The 24,502-nt window shown below is 42.8% G+C and overlaps 2 protein-coding genes across 12 annotated transcripts in view; one reads left to right on the forward strand and one right to left on the reverse strand.

The window, feature by feature from the left end:
• Window positions 1-11,619, reverse strand: part of NFIB (nuclear factor I B) — a 223,381-nt gene extending 211,762 nt beyond the window's left edge. For all 6 annotated transcript variants that reach the window (XM_046664353.1, XM_046664351.1, XM_046664350.1 and 3 more), the window contains exons 1-2: window positions 10,545-11,619; window positions 4,003-4,534 (exon numbers count right to left, since the gene is read on the reverse strand). In XM_046664353.1, the coding sequence (XP_046520309.1) occupies window positions 4,003-4,534; window positions 10,545-10,574 (562 nt within the window). In that variant the 5' untranslated portion in view covers window positions 10,575-11,619. The remainder of the gene's footprint in view (window positions 1-4,002; window positions 4,535-10,544) is intronic.
• A 171-nt stretch (window positions 11,620-11,790) lies between these two features.
• The window catches only part of LOC124240971 (collagen alpha-1(I) chain-like), a 165,805-nt gene continuing 153,093 nt past the window's right edge, over window positions 11,791-24,502 (forward strand). For 4 of the 6 annotated variants that reach the window (XM_046664355.1, XM_046664354.1, XM_046664358.1 and 1 more), the window contains exons 1-2: window positions 11,791-12,850; window positions 14,210-14,332. In XM_046664355.1, the coding sequence (XP_046520311.1) occupies window positions 11,840-12,850; window positions 14,210-14,332 (1,134 nt within the window). In that variant the 5' untranslated portion in view covers window positions 11,791-11,839. The other 2 variants (XM_046664359.1, XM_046664356.1) reach the window with 2 other exon arrangements.

Below are 24,502 nucleotides of genomic sequence, written 5' to 3' on the forward strand. Positions count from 1 at the left end.
AGGAACGACTGATTTCTCTCAGACCTTAACACATAGGTTTCCTCTTTAAGGTTTTCTCATTTTTTTTAGCATTGACACTGTTACACATCACTAACTAGAAAGAAAAGTAAGCTCCTCTCAACATGTTACTATAAAATTTGGAAGTGTGGAAATTCAGGGATCTAAAAACTGCATCAGAAACAAGCAGTGATGTAACTGAAAGCAACAGTCAGAATGAATGCATTATAGTACATCACTATAATCGGCTGGCCCTCCACATCCTTCCCATAGCACGCCCCACATCCTAGAGTACATTTACGTCCCAGGAAGGTGTGCTGTGCAAGGCTCGCCTGGTTTCTGTTTTGTTTTGTTTTGCTTTGCTTTGCTTTCATGAACGTAATAACAAAGGCAATATGGGGAATAGGTACCACCTGCCCAAGAATCATTGGACATCTTTAATATCTTTGGGAAAATGGAGGGCACTTTAGAGCTATTTTTTCCTTTAATCTGTCACAGTCTTTAAAAAAGAAAAAAAAAACCTAAAAAAAAAAGGAAGGGTTTTATATTAGCTAAGGTTTGCTGCAGCAAACAAGCAAGCAGCTTTCATTCAGGGATTGTCAAAAACTTTCCAGTGTGCCCACTGCAATGCGGATGCCAACCAACGAATCAAAGGCATTCAGCAACTAGACAAAGAGGGTCTGATGCCAACCTCGGTGCCACTGGCAACCATTATTGGCATCAAGCACAGTGTCTGCCTTTTTTTTCCCCCTCGCCTGGCACTTCACAAACAAAATGGCGGTTCTTGTAGCAACGAAACAGCCGAAGCGCAGCCCTCCGAATCAATAACATCAAATGATTTTATGGATTTAAACGCAGTTGCTCCCAAATGATGTGTATATTTTAGGGAAAGTGGGGGGCGTTATATAATTTTATAAACGACTATATTGAACACGACCCCTTACTAATATAGAGAAATAGAAAAATGGACTAAATTGCGGTCAACCGGGCTATATGCATAGAAGAAGCTGAATAACAAAGAGATTCAGCTTTACAGAAAATACTGCCTTGCGGCCATGTGATGCAAAAGTCTAATGAACTATATCAAAAATGATTTCAAAATGCATAAATTTTTCCCCAAACCATATCAGATGCAGATGTAGCACTATAGCTTGTGTCAAAGCTCTAGTTACTCTTTCCACATTTCAAAAAAGATGAAGCTGCTGGGCATGAAGGAAAAAAAAAAAAAAAAGTGTGGGTTGAACCAAAAGAGAAAGAGGGAAAAAGAAAAGCAGAGGAAGTTGGTCAACAATGGAACTTTATTACATGTTGGTCCTTATTTCATCCTCCAGAAGAGTTGCAGTTTGTGATCTTGTATAAATAACCAAGAGGACTATTGACATTTCCAGATCTGGAAATTGTCAATATATTGTAACATCACTCTACACTGCAATGCGGATGCCAACTAACAAATCACAGGCATCCTGAGCTAAACAAAGAGGGTCTGGTGCCAATCCTGGTGCCAGTGGCAACCATCTTTGGCATTCTCTCTGTTCTTTCTCATGTTTTCCTCCCAGTCATTTAGAAGTGGGGAGAGAGAGGGAAAAAGGGTGGAAAGGTAATTTTGTTGCTCATTCTGTGGCAAACATTGCATTTTTCCTTTCTTTCTTTCATGTTTTTCTCTATACTTTTGTACCTGATTTCTAAAACTGACAAGTGGGTTTTCGTGTACTTAGAGGAGAAATAAAAAGTCATGATGGGAGATATGCAGCCCTCTGATTGACTACAGACTTATCTTTTAAAACTGCCATCTTTAATCAATTGCACTGCAAAACAACATAATTAACCCACATTTGACCAAAAAGAAAAAAAAGATAAAAATTTTGAAAAAGGGAAAACACAAAAGCATCCTGATGTGACTTTTTCAAAGAAAGAGCCAACAGACCTTAAGAAGAGATGATCACTGGCAGGTAGCAGAGGATACAAATTAGATGCACAGGGTAAAATCATGAAAGGTGTTTACTACAGAGACTCGAAACAACCACAAAAATCAACGTTTCATCTGAAAACATCGTCTACAAAGAGTTGCTTAAAACTTTATGCTTATCGTGACCAATGGTGCAATGCAGAATGCATTTATGCATTTTTCTTTCTTCAATTTATCTTCATAAATCCAAAGGATATGTTCTTTATTGTCAGTTCATCAACCAAGAGTTGGCTGCCTGCCCCAGGAGTGAGTATACACGCGTGCACACCTCAAGGACTGGCCTTCAAGCAAGTTACAATGTGAGCAGCGGTGGGGTGGTTGCAAATCTTCCCTCCCTACACTAAAAACTTACATGACCCACTTTCTAAAACTTTACCCCCAGCCTTGACTTTCACAACATAGTGACGACACATTTACAGTCAATCCGACACATATATACAGCCCACCTTAAAATGTCATCTCCTAGACAGCTGTCAATCAAATTAAGTGTCATGTGTTAATGAGCTTTTATTTTAGGACACACAGGGTGAAATATATTTTTCCCCAAACCATCATTACTTGGACGTTAATTCTTAAATGCACAGAAATAGTAAAAGTAATATTTGATTTTTTTTCAAAAAGTAATATTTCCAAATATATAATGTCCAGCACCATTATTTAAAATCAAACTAAAATTTTTTATGTGAGATTTAGGCATATCTCTAAAACTATATCAAAGAAATATAAAGACAAAAAGCACATAGTTAGTACCTAGATTTCTGTGTCAAAAGAGTAATTTTGAGATTTTATTTTTTTGTATGATAATTAAGTTCATGCCCATGTATTAAATCCACATATATATAAGGAACATCAGATAACGGTGTGCCCCCTGGCTATCTGCAGGCCATTTTCCCTACCGCCAGGCCAAGTTAGGAAATGACCCACCATCTGTGGCAGATCAAACTTCAGTCCACATTTGGTACGCTGTTTTTTAAAACAATGTTTTCCTATGGACAGTTGCTAATAAAAGGACATCTATATCCTGGCACATTTACTTGAAGAAAAGAAATTCTCACCAATTTAAGGAAAATATATTGAGAAAAATAAAAATAATAAAGAAACATATTTCATGACCTCAAAAAATAATGAGCAAAAATATCACCTATTTTTGAATTATTCAGGCAACATTTATACCACTCTCTTTATCAAGTATTTTTTTTCAAATAGGTATGGTATGCGGTTTCTGCATTCTTTTTGAGATTTATTTTAAACCAGTGTAACCAGTCCACTTTCTGTTTTTGTTCTGTAAGGAGAGCAGCGACTTTTCTCCTCCGTAAGTTTTATGAATTTACATTCAAGTAAACTAACAACATTAAGTGTTCCCAAGTCACTCTGAGAAAATACTATAACAAATTATTTAAACAAGAACTATACTGCATTTAATCTACAGCGCATATTACACCATCAAAAGTAGGTATTGATAGAAATATTTAAATTAAATAAATCTAGGTCTATGTAAGATATACTTTCCGATATTGCCTATCTTCAGCATTTTGTAATACGAAATGTTAATTCTATTTTCAGTGCAACAGCATGAAATTTGTGAACAAAGTTCATCTACCTCGTTAGCAAAGAGGCTAATACAAAGATTATTAAAGAGCAGTTTGACTATTCATAAATAAAGTTACATTTTCAAATTGGGAAAAGATGACCAGATGCAAAGAATGTAGCCTAGGACAAAAAGAGAAGTGTAATAAAGTATTTTTTCAGACTATTCTGTGTCTTTGAAAAAGTATTTTATTTCAAAGACATTTGAAAACGCATTTCTTTGTAGTCATTCTTAAACATCCACACCTATCCAGGTATGAAAGCTCCATGTCTATTTCCATGGCTTGCACATGACAGTGGACATGTGAGTGGAAGAGGGCATGCCTCTCTACCCACAGTGGGCGGAGGAGATCTAGGGGCATCGAGGACCATCTAACCCAAGCCAGGTATTCCGTATATGGGGTTTGTGGGCAGTATTTGCCATGCTAGAAGAAAGAACAATCTGCTCCTACCTTGCTCCTGCACGTAGTATGCCAAAAACAAATCAAGCTCCTTAACTGATACTGTGATATGATGTGGCTGGACACAAAGTGCTGGGTTTGTGCAATGTGGGGATTTCATGAGCCGCTCTCCATCGGTACTTTCCAAGGGGATGCCTTTGAACAGGATCACCATGACTAGATCCAGACGCCAGACTTTGTCTGCCTGTCGCAGGCAGTCGATTCTCCTAATCTTACCCTTCTGGTCGGGATTGGATAAGACACAGCACGGGTGCTTCTTGCCAGTCACGGTGAGCACAAAGTCCTCTCGGTACTCCTGGCGGATATCTTTGCGCAGTTTGGCCAGGAGCCTGGATGCCCACTTCTGTTTGATTTCAGGCTTTTCGCTGAGAAGCTCATCTTTGACTGCTCTTTCTTCATCCTTTGACATTCGCTTCTCGTGCTTTTTAAAGTACTTGCGTTTCCGAGCCTGCAGGTTGAACCAAGTGTAGGCGATTGCACGGACATGCGGAAGTAGTGCCTCGATGAATGGGTGAAATTCATCCTGTGGAAGATGAGGGGGAAAAAGACGACACATATGGTTAGTATAGTTTTAAAGGCTCAAAAAAATAAGACCATAGTCCTTTCCCAATTCAGCACGAAAAGTTATGCATAAAAATAACATTCTTTTCTTATTTAAAATTATCCAAATAGCCGGACAAGAAGAAAATAAAGTATGGCAACCTGCCCCTTTTCCACCAAAATTCACAGGTTGATTCTCCCTCCTAAAAAGAAAATAAGGTTTATATTTGTATTTCCACCCTGGCCCCATCCCCCTCACTCCCACATGCATCCAGCATTCTTTAAAACGTAAGCCACCAAGGTGCTTGGCACCTAATTTAATATTTAAATATTTGATTGACCAACTAACACTAAGCAGTACCATTTTACAAAGAACACAGTGAGATTTTTTTTTTTTTTTTAATCGGAGCAGAGCTGTTCAGAAGGCAGGAGCGATGCCACAGTTCATTTCTCTTCTCTGTGGCACAGAAACACAAAGCATATAGATGCTCAGTGTAATGCCACACAGTTCCCGCTTTTGGAGCATGCTCTCAGCAAGAGGCTGCTGGTGGCACAAAGAGCATGCGCCATTAAACTTGATCCATTTTCTTATCAAACGTCCAACATTCCAACACTGAAACAGCACCATTCCAAGAGTGGTAACTAGAGAAACCGGTATACAGTGAGGGAAAGTGGGCAAAGGACACAGTTTGTCGTATCAGTGTCCTGAACAGAAGGTTTCCATACTTTGAAAGTGCATTCTCTCCCTCCACCACCACCACTAGCCTCCAACACACACACACACACACACACACTCATACTCGCACTCTCCTACTCTCTCACAGACACACTCTTGCATTTTTAAATAAAAGTTTCTAAAGTTGAAAACAAAAATTACACAAATATTCTTCCGGCAGCTCTCCTATAGACTCTGAAGCCCCACAGAGTCAGTTAATTTGTTAACCGATCACATGAGCATGGCAATTATTCTAAACCCCTTAAAAATCAATCTGAGGTGAACAATGAAAAATGGCAACTTGGCACCAACTTTACATTCTTTGTGTCTCTGCATGCGGTGGCAGGGTGACACCAGGAGTGCACTGCTGGTCACTTACTGCTTTTGTGGAATCAATACAATTCATTTGCTACGTATATGCATTCTCGGACAGGACTGTGGGTGCACGTATGCGTGTGCTTGTGAAGCTGCACGTGTACAGATCGTATAGTATGCCGACTTTTGAATTAAGTGATTTACCTTAGGTTCTTGCATTTTTCCTGCCTGTTTCATCCAAGTCTTTTCTAAGGGAGGGAGGCAGCTAGGAGTGGCAGACAATCTTTACCTACAGCTATTTTCAGTTTCTTCCCAAAGCAATGAGTGAGTGTTTCATTACTTCCTGCCATAGGTAAAACCTGTCTCATAAGCTCAGGCCTATGACTGTTCAGAGAAAGAGCTTAACATCCTGTGCGTGCATCCTGCATGCGTGCAACAAGCCAGGATCTGAAGTAAATGAGAACTTCCACCGTGGCCACTTTCCTGGTCACACTGACTCTACTGTCACCCCAACGACAAAATAACTTTCTCTCACTGATCATATCCCAAGTCACAGCCTCGTGCTAGTCACCCTGAACTATGTGGAACAAATTCTATTTAACCAGCAGACTGATGAATCCCATTAGGTAGACATGATGAAAGTGCAACTAATGACACTCCAACAAAGGTGTCCAAAAAATGCCATGTAGTTATGAATCCATTTTCAAGATGAAATACAAAGTTTGGAAGCGAAAGACTGCGGCACATGAGCAGTTTGCAGTTCAGATCCGGAAGAGGTGTACATCCCATCCAATCAATAATGCAGTGATCAAGTGTTTTAACACATTGCCATAAAACGGTCCTACAGCAGAGTAAGTATAAATCAAAATTTTGTAACAATACAGAATGTAGATGATTACATCACAGCATGAGGCATAACCAAATGCCATAGAGGAAATCATTAAACCGATCAGTAGTTTCCAGCAGAGATTTGAACAATTCGGTTACTATGCGAGCACATTAAACTAGGCCATGGAAAGAGTTAAACCACAATCTGTTCTTTGTGTGGGAAGGCAGCCCTGCTCACAGCAACCACAGCCCATGATAAGACCTCCCTATCTCCATACACTTTCTGATGCCATGCTTTCAGCTTTCACTGTAACTACAAAAACTTTGTTTATCCTCCTTAGAAATATATGCAAAAGGAAACTCCGTTCAAGGAAATGTGGACTTAGGCTCTGGGAACTCACTTCCTATAATCTGACTTTTACTATGATTTATTGATATGATTAAAAACATACATATGTACACTCATCAACTAAAAACTTGAGAATGTAAAGAGTATATGGGGGGAGGGGCTTTGTCTCACTCATTTTGCCCTTGTCATGCTTTTTAAAATGCCATTTTAACAGATCTTAAGCAATACAGTAACTCCCAAGCACTTGCATCTATAAGTACTATGTTCAGTGACATTTCATTTTCTTATAAAGACATCAAACATACTTTTGATTAAATTGGTTTGAGTTTCAAATCACTTATCATGTAATTAATCTCAAAATTTTAATAAATTATTTTAAACAATCAAAATGCAAATTTGAGGACTGAATTTGGAATTTCTTAGCAAATGCACACAAAATAATGTTTTTAAAGGTTGCCTTGAGTTTGTTGTCAATGCTGCCAAGTAGTGTTTTAAAACATACTTTTTTTCTTATTGATAAGTAGAAGTAGCAAACTTTCTCAGTCCACAAAGTTGCCTTACAAATATCTTTCAGGATTTCATTATTATGTGGATTCGTTTCAAGTGAAACACTTACTTGACAAGGAGACATATCCTCAAAAAAAAGACGATAAACAGAGTTTTGCTATAAGTCACATACGTTTCTGTATTGACATGCCTAAAATGTCATCTCCGAAGTATGATGGCTTTTTAATGCTGACTTGCAATATATTTTTAATGATTTTGCGTGACATGAATATGGAGCATAGTAACTGTCTTCATCCAAAAAAGTGATCAAGGTATTTAAATGTCCTAATTAACAGATTATCATAATAACAGTTTAAACAATTATGAAAATTATTATTTTTTTTAAAAAGCCAAGAATATGTGACCTAAGATCTAATGGCTCCATCCTAAGGTAATAAGCCACCTTGCTCTTTCAGAATTTTTATTAAAATACACTGATGTTCAGTAATTCTTTCTGTTTTAAAACTTCCTTTAGTTGCACTAAATTGATAAAATAAATAACCAGCTTACAAATTTCAAATGTAAAACTAACAGTCCTAATACCACTAGAAATATTTTTCTTCACAGAAACAATGGTTTCCATGAGAGGGATGGAAAATTAGACCCATACAATACTAGGTGTTCTTGAAGCATTACTATATAACAATAAACCATTACAAAATATACCTAAAGAACTTGAAAGACAATCAAAGAAAAAAATCCAATGCAATCATACCAAGTGAAAGTTATGTTACTAAGGATTCACATTATTTTTTGAAAAAGCAAATATTAAATCATATAAAATGGTTCTTAATTTTCCTTTTACATCTGACTTATACTGATGTATAAATACGATTTATATTGAAGTGCTGATACTTTCACATAACATTTTGCTAAATAACAGCTTTAACTGTAGCTTCTTTTGAATTAAAATTCTTTCTAAAACCTAGATAACATATCGCCACAATTGAGACACTTTGTAAAGTTTTCAACCAATTAAGAACGGTTCTCTATTTTGTATTTACATATCCTAAAAAATGTTTTGCTACAGCTCTTGTAATACAAAACTAAACTACTGGTCTGATATAAAAGTAACACCATTAATATGCCCTTACTTTTGCAACACCTTACATTACCTATAAGGTCACATACATATTAGTTAAGTGAGAAGTCTAAAGCTAAAATTCCTTCTCTAGCATAGGCCTTAAATCCCCAAAACAGTTTTAATACATCAAACTCGATTTACATTATTAAAATAGTAGAGAATATTAGTCATCATGAATTAGTGTTGGTAAGTATGTATCCTTGAATACTAATGTGATAGCTGAATGATTATGCTGTATATGCGCCTAACACTCCATATGTCACGATGCTGTAATATTATTTTTAACTTACACAAATTAAGATAAAGCCAGTGACTTTTCAATACATATTTAGAGGAAACCAAAAATGCAATGTAATCAGGAGTACTATTTCCAAAAAGCCGATTCTGGAAATATAAATTAATATAGAAAAGTAATCCTTTACAGGTAAGAATAAGTGATGCAGTACTTTGTAAGTGAAAAGCTTACCTCAATTTGTTTTATTTGAACTATGCTTCAAGAACGTAAAATTGATATCAAATGGATGTGGTTTACCAGAAAGAGAAAAAAAATCCTGTTGATGGGTCATATGAAAGGTAACTTTTACAACTAAAGGCAATTTGTTAGACCTGAAACAGTTTCATCTTCATATTTATTGGCCATTATTCATAGCTTTTAAAATACAAATAGCTCAACAACTCATTTTTCCAGTTTTGTTAAATTAAAGTGCACGTTTACTTGCTGAAAATAGCCATATCTAAGTTAATCATACTCAGATGCCAAACAAAATATAAACAATAAAAAATGTGTCAGCCAAAAAGCTACAGGACTGTATCCAATCACTGAATAAGCCTTATCATTGTTTTCATCTTCATTCACAATTTATGAATGCCTCAGTCCTTTTGAATCACAATGGCTTCTAATTGTCATACAATTGAAATCTTAATCATTTGTCTATTATAAAAATGCATCATCATGATATTGGATTTTTAAAAAACTGTAACACAGCTACGACTAGGCGACACTTGTTTAACTATTTAGTTTTTATGTCAATGTCAAAGAAAATGGTTATCAATTACCAGTGGGGACACATCCTCCTGAAAGCTGAAGACAATTGTCCCACACCTTTAAAGGTTTGAAATACTGCTTCAAATAACAACTCTGGGCTAAGATATTTAGTTAGTTCGTCAGTTGGTTAGTTAGCGGGGCAGCGAGGAAAACTGCCCCCAGGTAAGTCTGCTCGATCTCGTCACTTACCCACTTGACCGACTGGTTTAAAATTTACATAAATTGTGTTCTCAAAAAAGTATAAAGCCAGTACATTATTTCATAACGTTGTTCCTAAAGTCTTAGGACAATTTTCAAAGTAAAATTTTTTAAAATGACCTTACTTTTCCAGCATTACTTTCTGCCTTACGAGCTAGACGCCCAAATATCCTCAAACGAACAGGTCTCTACAAAATGAACATGTTCTAAAAGTCTTGAACATTCCCCACGACCGACTAACTCGTGTCAACGTAAAGACCGCCTTTGTGGTGTGGTCACTGGAAACCTCAAAGTGCGGATCACTGTGGTCCAGAGTCTCAGATCCCCAAATTAAGCAAAGGAATGGGTCCCCGGACCACAACCTCCGACTCGCTTCGTCGCCCGCCCACCGCCTATAGTGGAGTCCAGAGGCGCCCACGAGGACTCCTGCTAGAGTCCCCTCGCCCAAGTTCACCGGTTGTTTATAAGGACTCAGTCCCCGGGAAAGCTCCTCTAAAGCCGGACTCTGCCTCGGCGCGCGAGCGACTGAGAGGGGTGGTGGGCACCCTGGGCAGGGGCGCGACACCGCAGCAGGCACTCGGGGGCCGCGAGGGGGCTAGCGCTCATGGGCCCGGGCCCTGCCCACCCCCAGGCGGCCTTGCCCGGCCCAGCCGCCCTGGCAGCGCGCGGGCGCCCGCTCTCCGTGCCCAGGGCGCGGGGCTGGACGCACGCGGTAGCCGTGTGCGAGGGGCCGCGCGCTGGCTCCCCTGCCGCCCCGCAATCCAGCCGCAACTCCGGGCCACTTGCTCGGCGATGGACTGGGGTGTGCGGAGGTTAACGAAAGCCGTTAATTGTCCGCAGACCAGAGCAACAAAACAAAACAAAGGCATTTCGGGCTAGAGAGAAAGCTGGAGAGAGCGACCGAGACATGTACCTGAGTGAGACAGATGGGAGAATACATCATGACTTCGCCTTAAAACGCACTTTCCCGGAGATGCCCAAGAAAATCTTCGAGAAGCAAGAATTTCATCTATTCATTTTACAGTCATCTGAGCCCCGCGATGCGATCAATCAGGACGGGGCTCTGCGCTGGATCACCGCAACTTCACAACAAACCCAGTCCTCCTTAAATAGCCAAAGATTCAAGTTCACTCGGCGTGCTAGATTTCCCGGGGTGAAATCCAATCTACACTTTTAACCCTCTTGCAGTCCGAGCGCGCTGGCCGTGCTCGCCGAGGCCGCCGCCGCCGCCGCCGGTGTTGGCTGCTTTTCGCCTGGGTTTGGGAATTTGTTTTCTGTTTTGCAGTTGTTGTTGTTGTTGTTGGGGGCTAGGGGGTGCGCGAAGGTTCGGTGTGGGTTGGATTGGGGTGGTGGTTGGTGGCGAAATGCTTTTTTAAAAAAGGCGGGGAGGGGGGCGCAGGAGAGAGGGCGGGAGGGAGAGCGAGGAGAATGTGTCACCGCGCTGGGAAAGTTCAAGGTTACAGCCCCGAGCACTGCGGCAGGATCCCCGAGTGGCGATCGCAGGCGAAACTTTGCCGCGAGCCGACCATGTGTGTGCGCGAGGGGGAGCGTGAGCTGAGCGAGTGCGCGCGGGTGGCGGGGCGCGCGCGGGAGAGGGCCGGGGTGGGGGCGGGGGGTGGGGGAGAAGGGAGAGGCCGGGGTGAGGGAGGGGGCGCGAGCGCAGGTCTCCCGGGCGGAAGAGGCTCGCGGCGCGCGGTCCCCAGCTGCAGCCGCCGCCCGCGCCGGCTCCTCCACCGGGCCGCCCGCCCTCCGCCTCGCCCCGCGTCTGACCCGGCCGGCCGAGCGAGGAGGCTGCTGCTGCCGCCGCCGCCGCCGCTGCCCAGAGCCCAGGGGGATCGGAACGAGCTCCTGAAAAATCCCAAACGATAAATCCCGCTCTCCCGCTCGGCTCCAAACTCCTCTCTTTTCTGCTCTGGGCTCTTTTTTCCCCTCCCTCTCGCGCTTTCTTTCGTTGCAAAACTTGGAAGTTGAAAAATTCACCGGTTCCACCCTCTGGACCCCGCTCGAGCTCTCTCCAAATCAGACTTAAGGATTGTTTTATTATTTAATTACACAATCATCGCTTTACTCCTCCTCCTGCAAACGCGCATTCCTTTTGCACCAGCCTCTCTACACCCCCCGCCCCCCACCTTCCTCCTCCTCCTCCTCCTCTTGCTTCTCTCTCTCTCTTCTCATTTGTTAAAGGTCTCATACCGGTGCAACAGAACCATGACTTTTTTTTTCCCAAACAGATCTTCTTTCTGCCCTTTGGGCAAGTCCCGCACCCTCCCCAGCTCACCCCACCACACACACATACACACCCCCGAAAACCCCCGCCCTGGAAGAGGTATTTCTGTGCTCGCTGCGGACTCTTTAAGCCGCGGGAACATCCGAGTGGGAGAAGCACTGAGCCCGTCTGGGCCGAGAAAGGAACGAATGGAAAATTCCCTCACACCCAGGCCGCCCCGGGGCCCAGGCTGGGGCGCCGACTCTCGCACCCGGGGCGGGCGCGGTCCGCCAAGCCCGCCGGCTGCAGGGAGGAGGGGGAGGCCGAAGAGGCGGGGGCTTGAGCGAACTTGGGCTCAAGTAGTTGGGGCGCGCCAGCGCAGGGAGGGGGCCGGGGGCTCCCCAGCGCGAGCCCGCGACCCCAGGCAGCTCCACCGGAGCGGCGCGCAGGGCTTCGCCGCGGTTTGCCGCCCTCCCTGGGGGTGCCCCGTGCACGTGGCCTCGCTCGGAGCGGGAGGACCGGGCCCAGCAGCCGCTGCCGCCTCCTGCTCCCTCCTCCTCCGTCTCCTCCTCCTCCTCCCAGGCCTGCTCCACTCTCCTCCTCCCGCAGCCCCGCTGGCCGGCTCCCAATCCCCACCCCCCGGGGCCCGGGGCGCCGGCGGAAAGCGGCTCCCTCCCGCCGGGGTGCAGCAGGGCTGGGCCGAGGCGCGCCAGGGCTGCGGGGCGGTCGGGCGCGCGCTCGATCGGGGTGCGTGTGCCGCTACCGCCCTGCAGAGGCGGCCGCGCCCGCCTCGCTCCCGCGCGAGAGCCCCGCCCCCACCCCACCGAGCCGAGCGGCAGGCCCGAGTGAATGAACTTGATTTCGGGTATTTGGAGCGAGGCGGTTTGCCTTGCACCCTTTCTACGCGCGCACACAGGCACACACACACACCGCCCCCAAAATCCGGTTTTCCGCAAGGGATGGGTGGAGAAGAGGTGGTAGCAAAGGCTGTCCAGACAATGGAGAGAGGAAAAGTGAGTGCCAGGGGCTCCGCGTCTGCCCAGCTGGGGGCAGCTGGGGCCCAGAAGGGGACTCGACTGCCCCAGCCCCAGGGCAAGGCCGCCCCCGCTTCCAGCTGTGCTGTTGGGGTACTTCGAGGCTCTCCTCTGCTTCCCCTCTCCTCTTTCCCTCTCTTCCTCTCTCTCAATTTCTTCCCCCAACTTTCTCCTCTCTCTCTGTCTCTCCCGCTTCTGCCGACCGTCCCCCCATCACCTCCCCCCTGAGGACCTGAAGGATCCAGTGACTTTTTCCTTCACCAAGTGGGAGTTATCCACATCAAGCATTTCACAACGACACATCAAGAAAAGTAGGCAGGTTCAAGTCAACCATGAAATGGTCACTTTTTAACCCCGTCCTGTCCTCATTAGGGAAATGCTCAAACACAGTCCGTTTTCAAAGAGCGCTCTTAATGAGGCGAGCTTGCCAAGTCTACCAGCTGCAGCCCCCGTAAACCAGGAGCTCAGAGAAGAAAGGCGCTGGGGGGTTGAGGAGGCCAGGGAGAGGGGGGCGGTGGATGTGGGAAGACAGGTAAAGTCGCGGAAATTTCGAGAACTCCCCGAGTTAACCCTTTAGGGCACACACCCCTGGGAGCAGCCTTCCTGCTCCCCCGGAGGCAAATCCTCTAGTCGCGTTCTGACAACGTTAATTTCCTTTGTGTGGGTCATTCCTTCTTTGTGAAAAGCCAGGATAAAGTTGACAGTCTTTAGAGATGAAAGAAATGAGGTGACAGTAGGGGTTAATCCAGATAAACACTCATTTCTCTCAGAAATTTTTAGGCCATCTCATCTGAGATTAAAGAAAAAAAAAATACCAAAGCATCGCTTGGTACTGCAGGTTACACTGCATCCCTTTTCTCACCCTCAGACCAGAGTCTGAGGGGAGAGGGGCGGGGAAGCGCTACTGATAATACCAGCTTTAACTACTGGAGTTTCCCTTTGAACAAATTTTCAATTTAACCAGAGTTAATTTAGCATAAAAGACATTCCCCTTGGCACGAATGCACTCCTGTCCTTGAAACACACCTCGCTGAATGCCCCGACTCTTAGAGCAGCCATTATTTCGGGGTCTCTTTAAAAATCGAGCGCCCATCTCTCTCTTTCTCTCCCTCCCTCCCTCCCGTCTTCCCTCCCTCCTCACCACACCACCCCCAGTGAAATCCTGGCACCCAGAGAGCGCTCCTTTCAGCCAGAGATCCCAGAACCAGCCGCTGTCCCCTGGCAAAAGAGGCCCAGTGCTGAGCCCTGGGCAAGTGTCTGCAGACATCGCTACCCCTCCTCCTCCGTTGTTAGTTTCCCTTACCAACAGAAACCATTTCCTTTTGCCACCCAAACTAGGTTGCATCCAAAAGTTTTCTCACAAGCTTAAAAAAGAAAAAACGAAAAGTTGACAACTGTGACACAGAGGAGGCCGAAAAAGCTGCAGCAGCACCAGGGGGGAAGAAGCAGCCGCAGACCCAGGTAAGACCCCAGAGAAGTGATGACGTCTGGGGCCTCCCAGGCCTATCACTTAGGGGTTCAAATCTCTTTCAGGTGCTCTGTGTCTGTAGGGCGCTTGTGGGGGGTATGGTTTGATGAGTGTGGAGGATGCTTGGTAGTTTGGGGTTGGATGCTTGGGGTTTTGATTTGTTTCCAAGAAAAAGGAAAATGAGAAAGGAATAATGGTGAGGTGGGGAAAACCAAAAGGGAGGAAAGAAGGAGCAACAGAGACATCCTGGAAGGGCTTATCTGACTGTCCTCTCAGCCCTTGGAGGCATGGGCAGGATGGCTAACATCCCCCAAAACACTGCGTCTTGTCCAGCCAATGGCAAGGTCACTGCAGGCCTTCCCAGGGTGAACTCTAAGAGAGCCTTCTGGAAAGAGGAACTGTTGGATTTTGGTGTGTGGGACACCTGGCTTCTCTCAGCACAACACTTGTCCACTATCTTTGGTTTGAGAAATACCAATCTTTTAAATGCCAGGTAGAAGAGTCCAGAGGAGGAAGTGAGCAAGTATCTACATTTTATTCACTTTCCCTTTTTTCCAGGATGTCTGTGCCATGGTATTGAGTGGTTTCAAAGTATCTCTGAAAAGCTTCTGATACTATCAAAACGGACAAACACTTGTTAGACTGTGGTACTTACCTCTCCTAAACCCTCTTGCTTCTCTCTCTCCCACACTGGTATGACTGGCCAATTTCATTCACCCAAAAATCTGGCTCGAGCAGCTAGAAAGAAGTGAAAGGCTCCTGCAGCAACAGGAAAATCTGATAGTTCAGATTTCCTCAAGAGCTCCTCCCGAGATCACTTATTCCTTGCCATCTTATAGGAAAAAAGTTTCTTCTCTGACAGATAGTTTGAGTTCAAGAAAGAATGCCAGGGCTTCAGGTGACTGGATTTTTCACAACTCTATTGTGTATTTGAAAAATTAAGCAATGGTACCCAATTGGAGCTTTTCACTGACCTCCAGAGAGGAGCCTGACATCTCAAGTATCTTCTGATATTGATTTTCTTTTAACCTTCTCCCTTCTAAAGAAACTCAGTGACAGGTTGCAAATCCTGGGCAGTTTAGGGAAAGGCTTCTTGGAGCTTAACAAAGCTGTCATTTTCAATGCACTCGATGACTTTTTTTTTTTTAGCTCTTGCATGTGATTTGAGGGGAGGCTCAACAATTCCACACACCCTGGCTGCATCGCCAATATCAATATTTTAAAACTAAATACAAAAGAGACAGATGACCTCCTGACCCCAGGAAACAGGCCTGCAAAACTGCAAGTATCCACACTACCATGCCCAGGGACCTTTCCTCCTTCCAAATGAACCACAAAAATCATACATGTGTAGCCTGGAAAACACAATTTTATATCCACAAGGAGGAACACCAAAAAATCCACTCAAAAACGCATATATAAACAACCAACACGGTCTGAAATTGCCTGCACTTGATGGGAATTGCAAAATCATGCCCAGCTCTCCCAGCCTTTAAACTACTACTGTCAAAGTAGGGTAGCAATTTTTCCCTACTAGAAAATTCACCACCGGGTAGCTTCCCCACCCCCATTGCCAGCACTCTGCCTTTCACTGAAACAAATAACCATGGACATTTTTTCCCTCCTCTGGGAGCTGTTTGGTGTCCCCTGAGGACAAAACTAAATGAGAAAAATGACGCTGTTAATAACATCACTGCTGAAATGCCTGTACTCGACTTAAAAAAAAAAAATACCATCCCACTAAGTATGCCTACATTTCGGGCACGTTTACAAGCTCCATCTGAATCTGAACACTGACTGGGCCAGAGTCCTCCATTAAGGTTAGCCGGTTTCCACTTTTCTACAGAAATGAGGCCAGTTCATCAACAGAGATTCCCAACTTCTGAAGACATTTACTCCCCAGATTACAAAGTCAGCAGTTGCCCTGTAACTTTTGCGTGATTTATTTTAAACTTTGAAAACCTTGGTAATAATTGTCTTATTTCACTCCCAATACTTCGAAAGTTACATACACACTCACACACACAGTCTCGTCCCTGCTGGTACTGAGAGAGTTGTAGTTATTGTTCTTTTTGAAAATAGCTGACCTTTAAAGTAAAACTATACCATCATTTTATTTCTATGTGTAAATTGGCTTTTGTTGCTGTCTACATACACCTTTGTGATATGAAAACAGATCGGTTTTAGAGAGATGTTTAGAAAGCTTTATCCCAAATGGCCAAGTAGCCTTTATGTTTTGTATTAAGAAGCGTAAAAGTACATTGCAAACCCACGCAAACTTTCTGCACCCCTTTCTCTAACTCTTCCCTTGAAAACTGCCATTCTATTTCAAAATCAAAACAATGCTTAAGGACAGAATTGTGCATTTTAACTTTCAAATTAAAATTTAGCAAACAATTGCATAATTACAAAGAGAAAAAACAAACACTTGAGCCTATACCAAATATATGTTCAGCAAACTTTATCTCTGAAATGTACCTGAAATGTTTTAACACAGTAAGTTAATAAATTTCAAAAAGCAGTAATATTGTCCACTCGTGTGATGTCACAAACTCCAAAAACAAAGTTACAGATGTTCGTGACATTACATTCACTCATAATTATGCTGCTGCTCAGTCTGACCATATTAAAATTAAATGGATGCCTGTGTCTGCTAAAGAATAAAAGGAATTTATTTTGGACATCAAACAATGAAACTGTCACCATTTATTGTATGAAACACTCAGCTAATCAATTTCCTATTAAAACAGCTTTCAACAATACTCAGCTTTAAAATTCATCCGGGCCAGTAAAAACCTTTTCCCAGTGCACAAGAATGCAGTCGCAACCACGGACGATAATTACCCTTCTAATACTTTTATTGCCAAGCACTTTTTCCTGTGCTCCCCATCAGTTAGGCAGGAATCTGCAGTATATTGTATCAGTGAGTTGGAGTGCTTGACCTTTGGCCACATATGATTTAATAGGGACTTTTCAGCACTGGAGCTTGCTCCATCTCTCATACCATTAAATGAAAACATCAAACCTCAAATGTAAAACTGGAAACCACAACGTTTTGTGTTTCACAACTCTTTGCAGTTTTTACTTAGGCTGCTTAAAGGTCAGCTTCTTCGCCACACAATGCTTTCCCCCCCATACAGTAAATGTACTCAGAAGTCACACTAATTCTGATTTTGATTAAATCTTGAACTCCCCAGTCAGATACACACATGCACCCTGCTTATTTACACGTGCATTCTTTTCTAACCACATAAGCAGGCGTGTATGACTTTCTGGATTTATTCCATTTTAGGGCTGATTTAAATGTCTGTTCAAGTATGGGTTCAAAAGTTAACTTTTTCCCGCCTGTTGGAAAGTTAAAATTACAAAAGATGGTGCTATAAGATCCGTTCAAAGAAAGTTAGAGTTAATCTTGTGTATTTTGGCGCCTTTTCCCTGCCAGCTACTGTACTTGGGGGGAGGGCGTGGAACTTGGAGATGTTGTATGTCCCGTCTCAAGTTCAATGGCAGTTCTTCTAACTCGAGGAGAAGATGGCCATGTTCACAGCCCTAATAATAATTCCACTCACGCCACTTCGGCATCTTGTGTCAAAGTCGAAACTGGCTTCCCCGCCCCCCTTCAACGTGAAAGCTGCCAAGTCGTCACACACCCCACATTCAACCACAACTTAATGGATGGGATATTGTGCATTAAAATGTGTCCCAGATGTAGTGGAGAAGAGAGCACAAGGGAAAAGGGAGACACACCCACACACCCACCCCGACTTAGGCAGAAGGGAAAAAAATCCTAGAGCAAAAACAGCAGGGTGGGGGGGGAAAAAAAGTATTAACAGGAGCGGGAAGAAATCCATCATAATCTTTTTTTTAAAAAAAGGGCGGGGGAGCAGGAGGAGGGCTAATAATTTGATCCTGCAACTTCAGGGACAAGGGGGTGAGGGGAACTAAACTTTGGAATGAAGATTGATTTTAAAAACTCCAACACACCAATCAGAGCTAAATAGTACTTCCCTCACTTAAAAAATTGAACCTTCAAATGAGAAGATGTAACAAAGCTGTGCATAATCACCTTAAAGTGAAGAATGCTGCCAAAAGAGAATGGCTACAGGGTACAACTAAAGTTTCAGTTATTTTTTTTCCAGCATTGGCGGGAGGGGGAGAAGTAGGGAGTTGAAGCAGGAAAAATGCTACATTTCACACTGTTTGGACTCAACAATATTATCCATTGATTCCCGCCATAAAAGTGTGACACATGTACTAAAGTTAGGAAGCTTAAGAGACATATTTGCCTTAGGTCTGGAAATCCAGCACTATAGCTCAACCTGTAAAGCAGAAATGACATTTAGGTAAAACACTTAATAATGCGCAAACAGAAAAAAATCTGTCCCTGGGCTGGAAAGGGGTGCAAGGGACGAACAAGACAAGCAAGTAAAACCCATCATTTCAAAGCCACATACCATCGCACTGTATTGCATTAAATAAAGAGATCTTGAGTCTGTAACAGAACCCTGGGCCGCTGACTTCACGTGTCTCAGGTACAGGTTTGTGGATTTTCTGAAGGGTTGTTTTGGTGTCCCTTTTTGTGTTTCGTTTAAAAAAAAAAAAAACCATCCGGGAGTAGTCTTTTATTTATGTAACTATTGTTTCTGCAATGCCACAATTCCTGGCCGGAGAAGAAGAGGTGGTAAAAGTCAAGTCTAAAAGCAGGCAGCCCCTCTGTCTGGGCATCCAGTTCTCCTTCCTGTCACTTGGAGAAGACTGATTCTTGTGGTTGACTTGAACGCCGTCCAGAGTGCTGTGTGAGTGTGTGTGTGCGCGTATGTGTTTGCTGGGGTTTATTGTTGTTTTAGCAGGGCTGCTCTGCGGGGGGGAGGGGGGGCTGCCTCCGTGCCGGGACTCGGGGCGCGCCGGACAGAGGCAGTCGCTGCGGCCGCGGGGTCGCGCGCGCCCCTTCCCCGCCCTCGGATTGGCCTGGCCGGCGGCGGGGCTGCCCCGGCACCGCCACTCACCCGCGCCCCTTCTCCGCGCCCGGCCCGCCGCCGCCGCCGCCGCCGCCCCGGCTTTCTCTTTCTGCCGCTCGCCGCCCGCCCCGCCCCAGCCGGCCCGGCGCGCGGGAAGCGCGGCTCTTCGCTTCCGCCTGGTGGCGGGAAGGAAACCGAAAGGAGGAGCGGAGGGCGGGCGCGCGGCGATGCATATTCATCAGGGCGCCCGCGGCGGCGGAGGCGGGAGCGGCCCGAGTGGGTGTGGCGGCCGGCGCGGCGCGGGCCCCTCGCGAGTGGCGGGGCTGCTCTTTGTGCCGCCCGGGGGGGCCGGAGCGCGGCGAGGGCGGGCCGGCGGGGAGGGAGGCGTCGCTGTCTGCGGGGCCGCCCCGCGCCGCGCGCCTTTGTGCTCCCGCGGGCCAGGGGCCTCCCCGCGGCGTGCGGGCGAGGGGGCGCGGGCCGAGCCGCGGCGCCAGACTCTGCCGCGCAGGATCCTGATGGTTACGGAATTGGTGCGGCTGCCCCGTTTCCCGCCACGTTGCTCGGTCAACTGCGCGGGGCCACGTTTGTTTCTGAGTACAAGGACTTCGGAAACGTTCCTCAGTGCATAGCGTTATCATTAAAGCGAAGCAACCAGAAAGGGAGCACTTTTGACTTCTGTTTCCATGCGTCCGTGTGAATGTCAGTAATTTAGGGGTAGGTGGAAGAAATCTTCAGCGCCAAAGAAATAGACGAGCCTTGGGTTCCAATAAGTAAACACTCTCACTCTAGGCGAGGTTTGGTAGTGAGACAATAATCATAAATAAAGCAGTTTTGATTAGTGTTTTTTAAAGTTAAAGGTGTGTAGGGTTTTTTTGCTTAGGTTTTAAGTAATAGTTATTTTCATTGTAAGCGTCTGTAGTTTGGTAAAACAGTGCTTAAATGTTAAACTAAATTGTTATATGATCCTGGTAAAATTGAAGAATTAAAAGTAAAAATATCACACTAGCCTTAAATTTACTGAGTACTAACCCACATGTGTTTAGAAAAGATTTTATTACAGAGATCCTAACTAATTATGTAATTGCACAACAGACAACAATAGCTTCAAATATCCTCTAAAAACCCCGTTCAATTATGTGATTACCAGTGGGACCAGAATAGCTCCCGATGAATTGTTCTCATCTCTCCACTAAATGTGAGCATGTCAGTATTTTAATACCAATTACGTTTATCCTCAAAGTCCAAGAGAACTTAACGTTGTTCGGGTCCCCAGTTTCTACAATACACATTATAGAACAAAGAAGACGTTTTGGCCTCATTACGAAAAAAATGTTTTTTTCTCCCGCATATGTATGTGTGTATATATATATATATATATATACACACACACATATTATATAGATGTTTGGCTGTATATCAATAATATACATACCTATTTTCAATGATAATAAGTGGAAAATTAAAAATTGGATTGACCTAGTGGACTTTAGAAAAGCTAAACTTGAACATGGGTTATTAAACTGAAGGCTTAATGGCTCCCAATTTCCCCGCTGAAAAAAACTAGCGCAGTTGTATCTATATCACTTTGGGAAGGGAAATGAAGGATGGGGATGTACACACACATGTGTATGTATGTATCTCTACACTCAGCTATAACTTCCCAAGGAAAGTTCATTTTTAACATCTATCTTGTTCCAAGTTAGGTAATTTTAACCCACTCACCTAGTGTAGCGATAATTCAATCTACCCAGGAAGTCCATTCAAGTGGGTAACAAACAGATCTGTTTCCGTTCTAGGCTTTCCTAATAGTAGTTTCATGGTTAAGTAAATCACATTTAGCACTAAGGCATCAAGAATAAAATATGAAAATTCAATGCGAGTAAATTAAAAAATATTATTTCAAGTGGGGGAGGGAGTGTTTAATTGGGCAATGTTATCAAATTCTAAAACTTTCTTAAGTGTGCCCCAGAAAGTCTTCTCTCTTGTAATTATTTGAAGTCCATGGCAGTCACCAATCCTTCCGAACATCTATTTCATGCAAAGGAGAAATGACATTACAGAGAGGATCCAGTTTTTTTAGGAACTGTCCTAAGACATGAAATGGGAAAAAGAAGAGGACAGGGGAAAAGAAAGGATTTCCTGTGCTCTGGTGACGACTCGGATGAATCTAGATTTAGTGTCACCTGTCAGAGGATTTCTTCCTAAGCTTATTATTTAGTAATAGAATGTACCATTGTATGTCATGTTCAGCGTTTCGTAGATTATCTTTTTTTATTTGCATGTCATTTGTTTCTTTTGACATGTGAAGTTTACAAGAATGCTTATTCCTATACCCATCACTCTTCTGTCTGTCAAATATGTACACATAATTAAATGATATCCAAGGTTTATAAAACAGGAGTCTAATTTTCCATCATGTCATAGAGAAATCGGTTTCAGTAATTTGTAGGCACCACAATGGGTTGTTACTCCTAAATCTTTTAATTGACTAATGATCATGGTCTTTTAATCTACAACACCGGTCAGTTTTCTGGTTTTCATATTTTGCAATGTAAATAAATATATAGAAATTAGGCAGTGTTTTAAAATAGATGCTTCTTTTTAAATTAAAATTATCTTGGTTAAAAGCCTTTCCTAGAGTGTAACTAAAGTCCAGTAGCTTTTTAGAAATTATAACTAATTATTCATTTTTAAAAACTAAGGACTATCCAATGTTCCTTAGGCATTTTGGCCCGCAGACACTTCTAAGTGAATTGATTCCTGCAGTAAAGTTAGTTCTTTTCTGCCTTCAGTTGCAGGCACTAATTCATTCCTAAAACTAACTAGAAGATTCGAGAGTATATACTGATACTTTAGATTTTTTGGTTCTTCCTAAAGCCTATTAACTGGTAATGCAGTTTCTCTCTGTTTTCTTCAAATTAAGAATTTTTTTAATGTTCTAGCAACATCTGCGTGTGTTTATCTTTGAAAATAATCACTATATAATTATTTCTAAAAGGCATGCATTATTACAATGCTTTATGTCATAATTGAAGTAATTCCTCTACCCCATCTAAACCAGTAATTTTCAGTCATTATTCCAAAGGTGTTTATTTTATCTTACTTCTCTACTTCTCAAAAATATAGGAAGTGTGTTTTTATTTCTATTATTTTTTTATTATTAAAGGGTACACTCTAATTTATTAGATTATTATATTTAGCCCATTATTATGCCAGCTTTTGAGCAAATTTAACGTATATAAAAAAGATAGTGGAACATTTAAGACTCAGTACTAAATAAAACACACACCATCTTTTAAAACAATTGGATAGTTATTTTTCAGAATTTGAAAAATACATAATGTATAAACCAGTGTAATCATTCATATTTCACATTGCCTCCAAGAAATAGTTTCAATTATTTCTTAATTATTTAAAAATATTTAGAGAGGCTTAAATTAGGACACTTATAAAGTGCCAACTTTTGGCATTCTGTTGGAGTCCTACAGCTAAGAGCTGTGTCCGTACAACTTTTATTGAGGAGAGGAGAATGTGTATCTAGTACTTTGTGTAAGAGGAACGTCCAAGTATAACAAGCTCTGGTAACTGTTTTTATTTTTCATTGGTTGTAGCAGTCTTCAGCTATAATCTGTTATGCCTTTTCTTTAGACATTGATTGTAAAAATAAACATAGTGTCTTTCCCACAAGACGTAGTTGCTCATGGTACGGAATTATATCTGTGGAAAAGACTTGAGGAGATTACCAGATAAGCCGTTGCAAGGGAGTCAAAACTCCACATTGCCCAGGACAGACACACCAGGTCATTTTCTAACCATTGAGAGTATGAGTACAAAAATAAATATACACACGCAGTGTTCCTTCTTTCACTAACTGCACGCTGCACCTGTGCACACATATATCTGATGACATCTGCTAACATAATAAATCTCAAGTGGTTTGTGGTGTCATCAAAAACCTGAGATGGTGGTATGGCTCACAGCCTCACCAACCCGAGGCTATGGTCTTGATAAATTTCACAAGCTAAATAGAGACAGACTCAGACTCATTCTGTACACGAACCAGAGGTTTTCAAGAGCAGGTTAAGGTGGTTTACCAAAAGCAAAAAAAAAAAAAAGGCCTCTAGTTATGACTCAATGTGTGAAAAATCTGCTCTCTGATTCAATGGCGATAAATCAAGACTATCTCCCAGCTTCAAAAAAATCATTTTTATCTCCTTTGTTATGAATTCTCAATTTGAAGTGTCAACCTTTCTTAGCCTACTCATGTTTTTAAGACTTAATTAAAAAAAAAAACTATGAGCAATTAAATTTTCATATCTTGCTTACTCATACTTTTATATAACTTTAGAATTTCAATCATCAAAATGCCCATAAAAAGAAAACAATAAACTTGATTGAATTTAGGCTGTAATGATGATTAAATTGAGCAAAGAAAAAGCAAGTGTTTTCTCAAAAAATTTTCAGGATATTTTGTGCCATATGTAAGGTTTCTGAAACAACAGAATCAGTAAGGTATTTTTTTTTAAACCATTTTCAAAAAACAGAAGCATCTGGCAATCCAGAAATCAGTGAGGCAACAGGATGCAAGAAAGCGCTAGACAGTCTACTGATCCTTCGATATAGTCCTGGCAAAGGACCATCCTGCCTTGCTCAGTGGGCCATTTTCAACAAGAAAGTGAATGTCAAGCCCCCTGCATCCACATCCTGTGGCTAATTGTCCTCAATGTCAGAGATTCTTTTTGGCATATCTAGAACATGGCAATATCATTTCAAGTTGCCCACTACTAAAAAAGGTCAATAACCACATTTTGTGTCTCTATTCCATGACTAGGAAAGCCTAGATGCAGCCCAGGGAGTAAAGGAAGGATGCAATCCTTCCACAATCATGCATCTTATGCTTAGTATGAGTCCTAACCTGGGACTAGGCACTACCATGCACGGATGGATAGGTTTTTGAGGATTTCTGAGTTTATCATACAAAGGCCTTCCATTCCTTTGTGCTGATATTCTCTTCTAAATTTGTTAAGAAAAGAGTAACCTTCCCATGGGATATCTTGAAAGCCTTCAGATAAACACACTAAATAACAACCATTGGTTTTCTGCTTACTTTACGGGTAGTTGATGTGGGTTTGTAGAATGAAAACAGTTTTTATAGAAACCAAAGAAAAATGTAATGAGGGACAATAAGTAAGGTGCCCACCCCAC

This window comes from Equus quagga, chromosome 6 (genome assembly GCF_021613505.1).
Source record: "Equus quagga isolate Etosha38 chromosome 6, UCLA_HA_Equagga_1.0, whole genome shotgun sequence".
Lineage (NCBI taxonomy): Eukaryota > Metazoa > Chordata > Mammalia > Perissodactyla > Equidae > Equus > Equus quagga.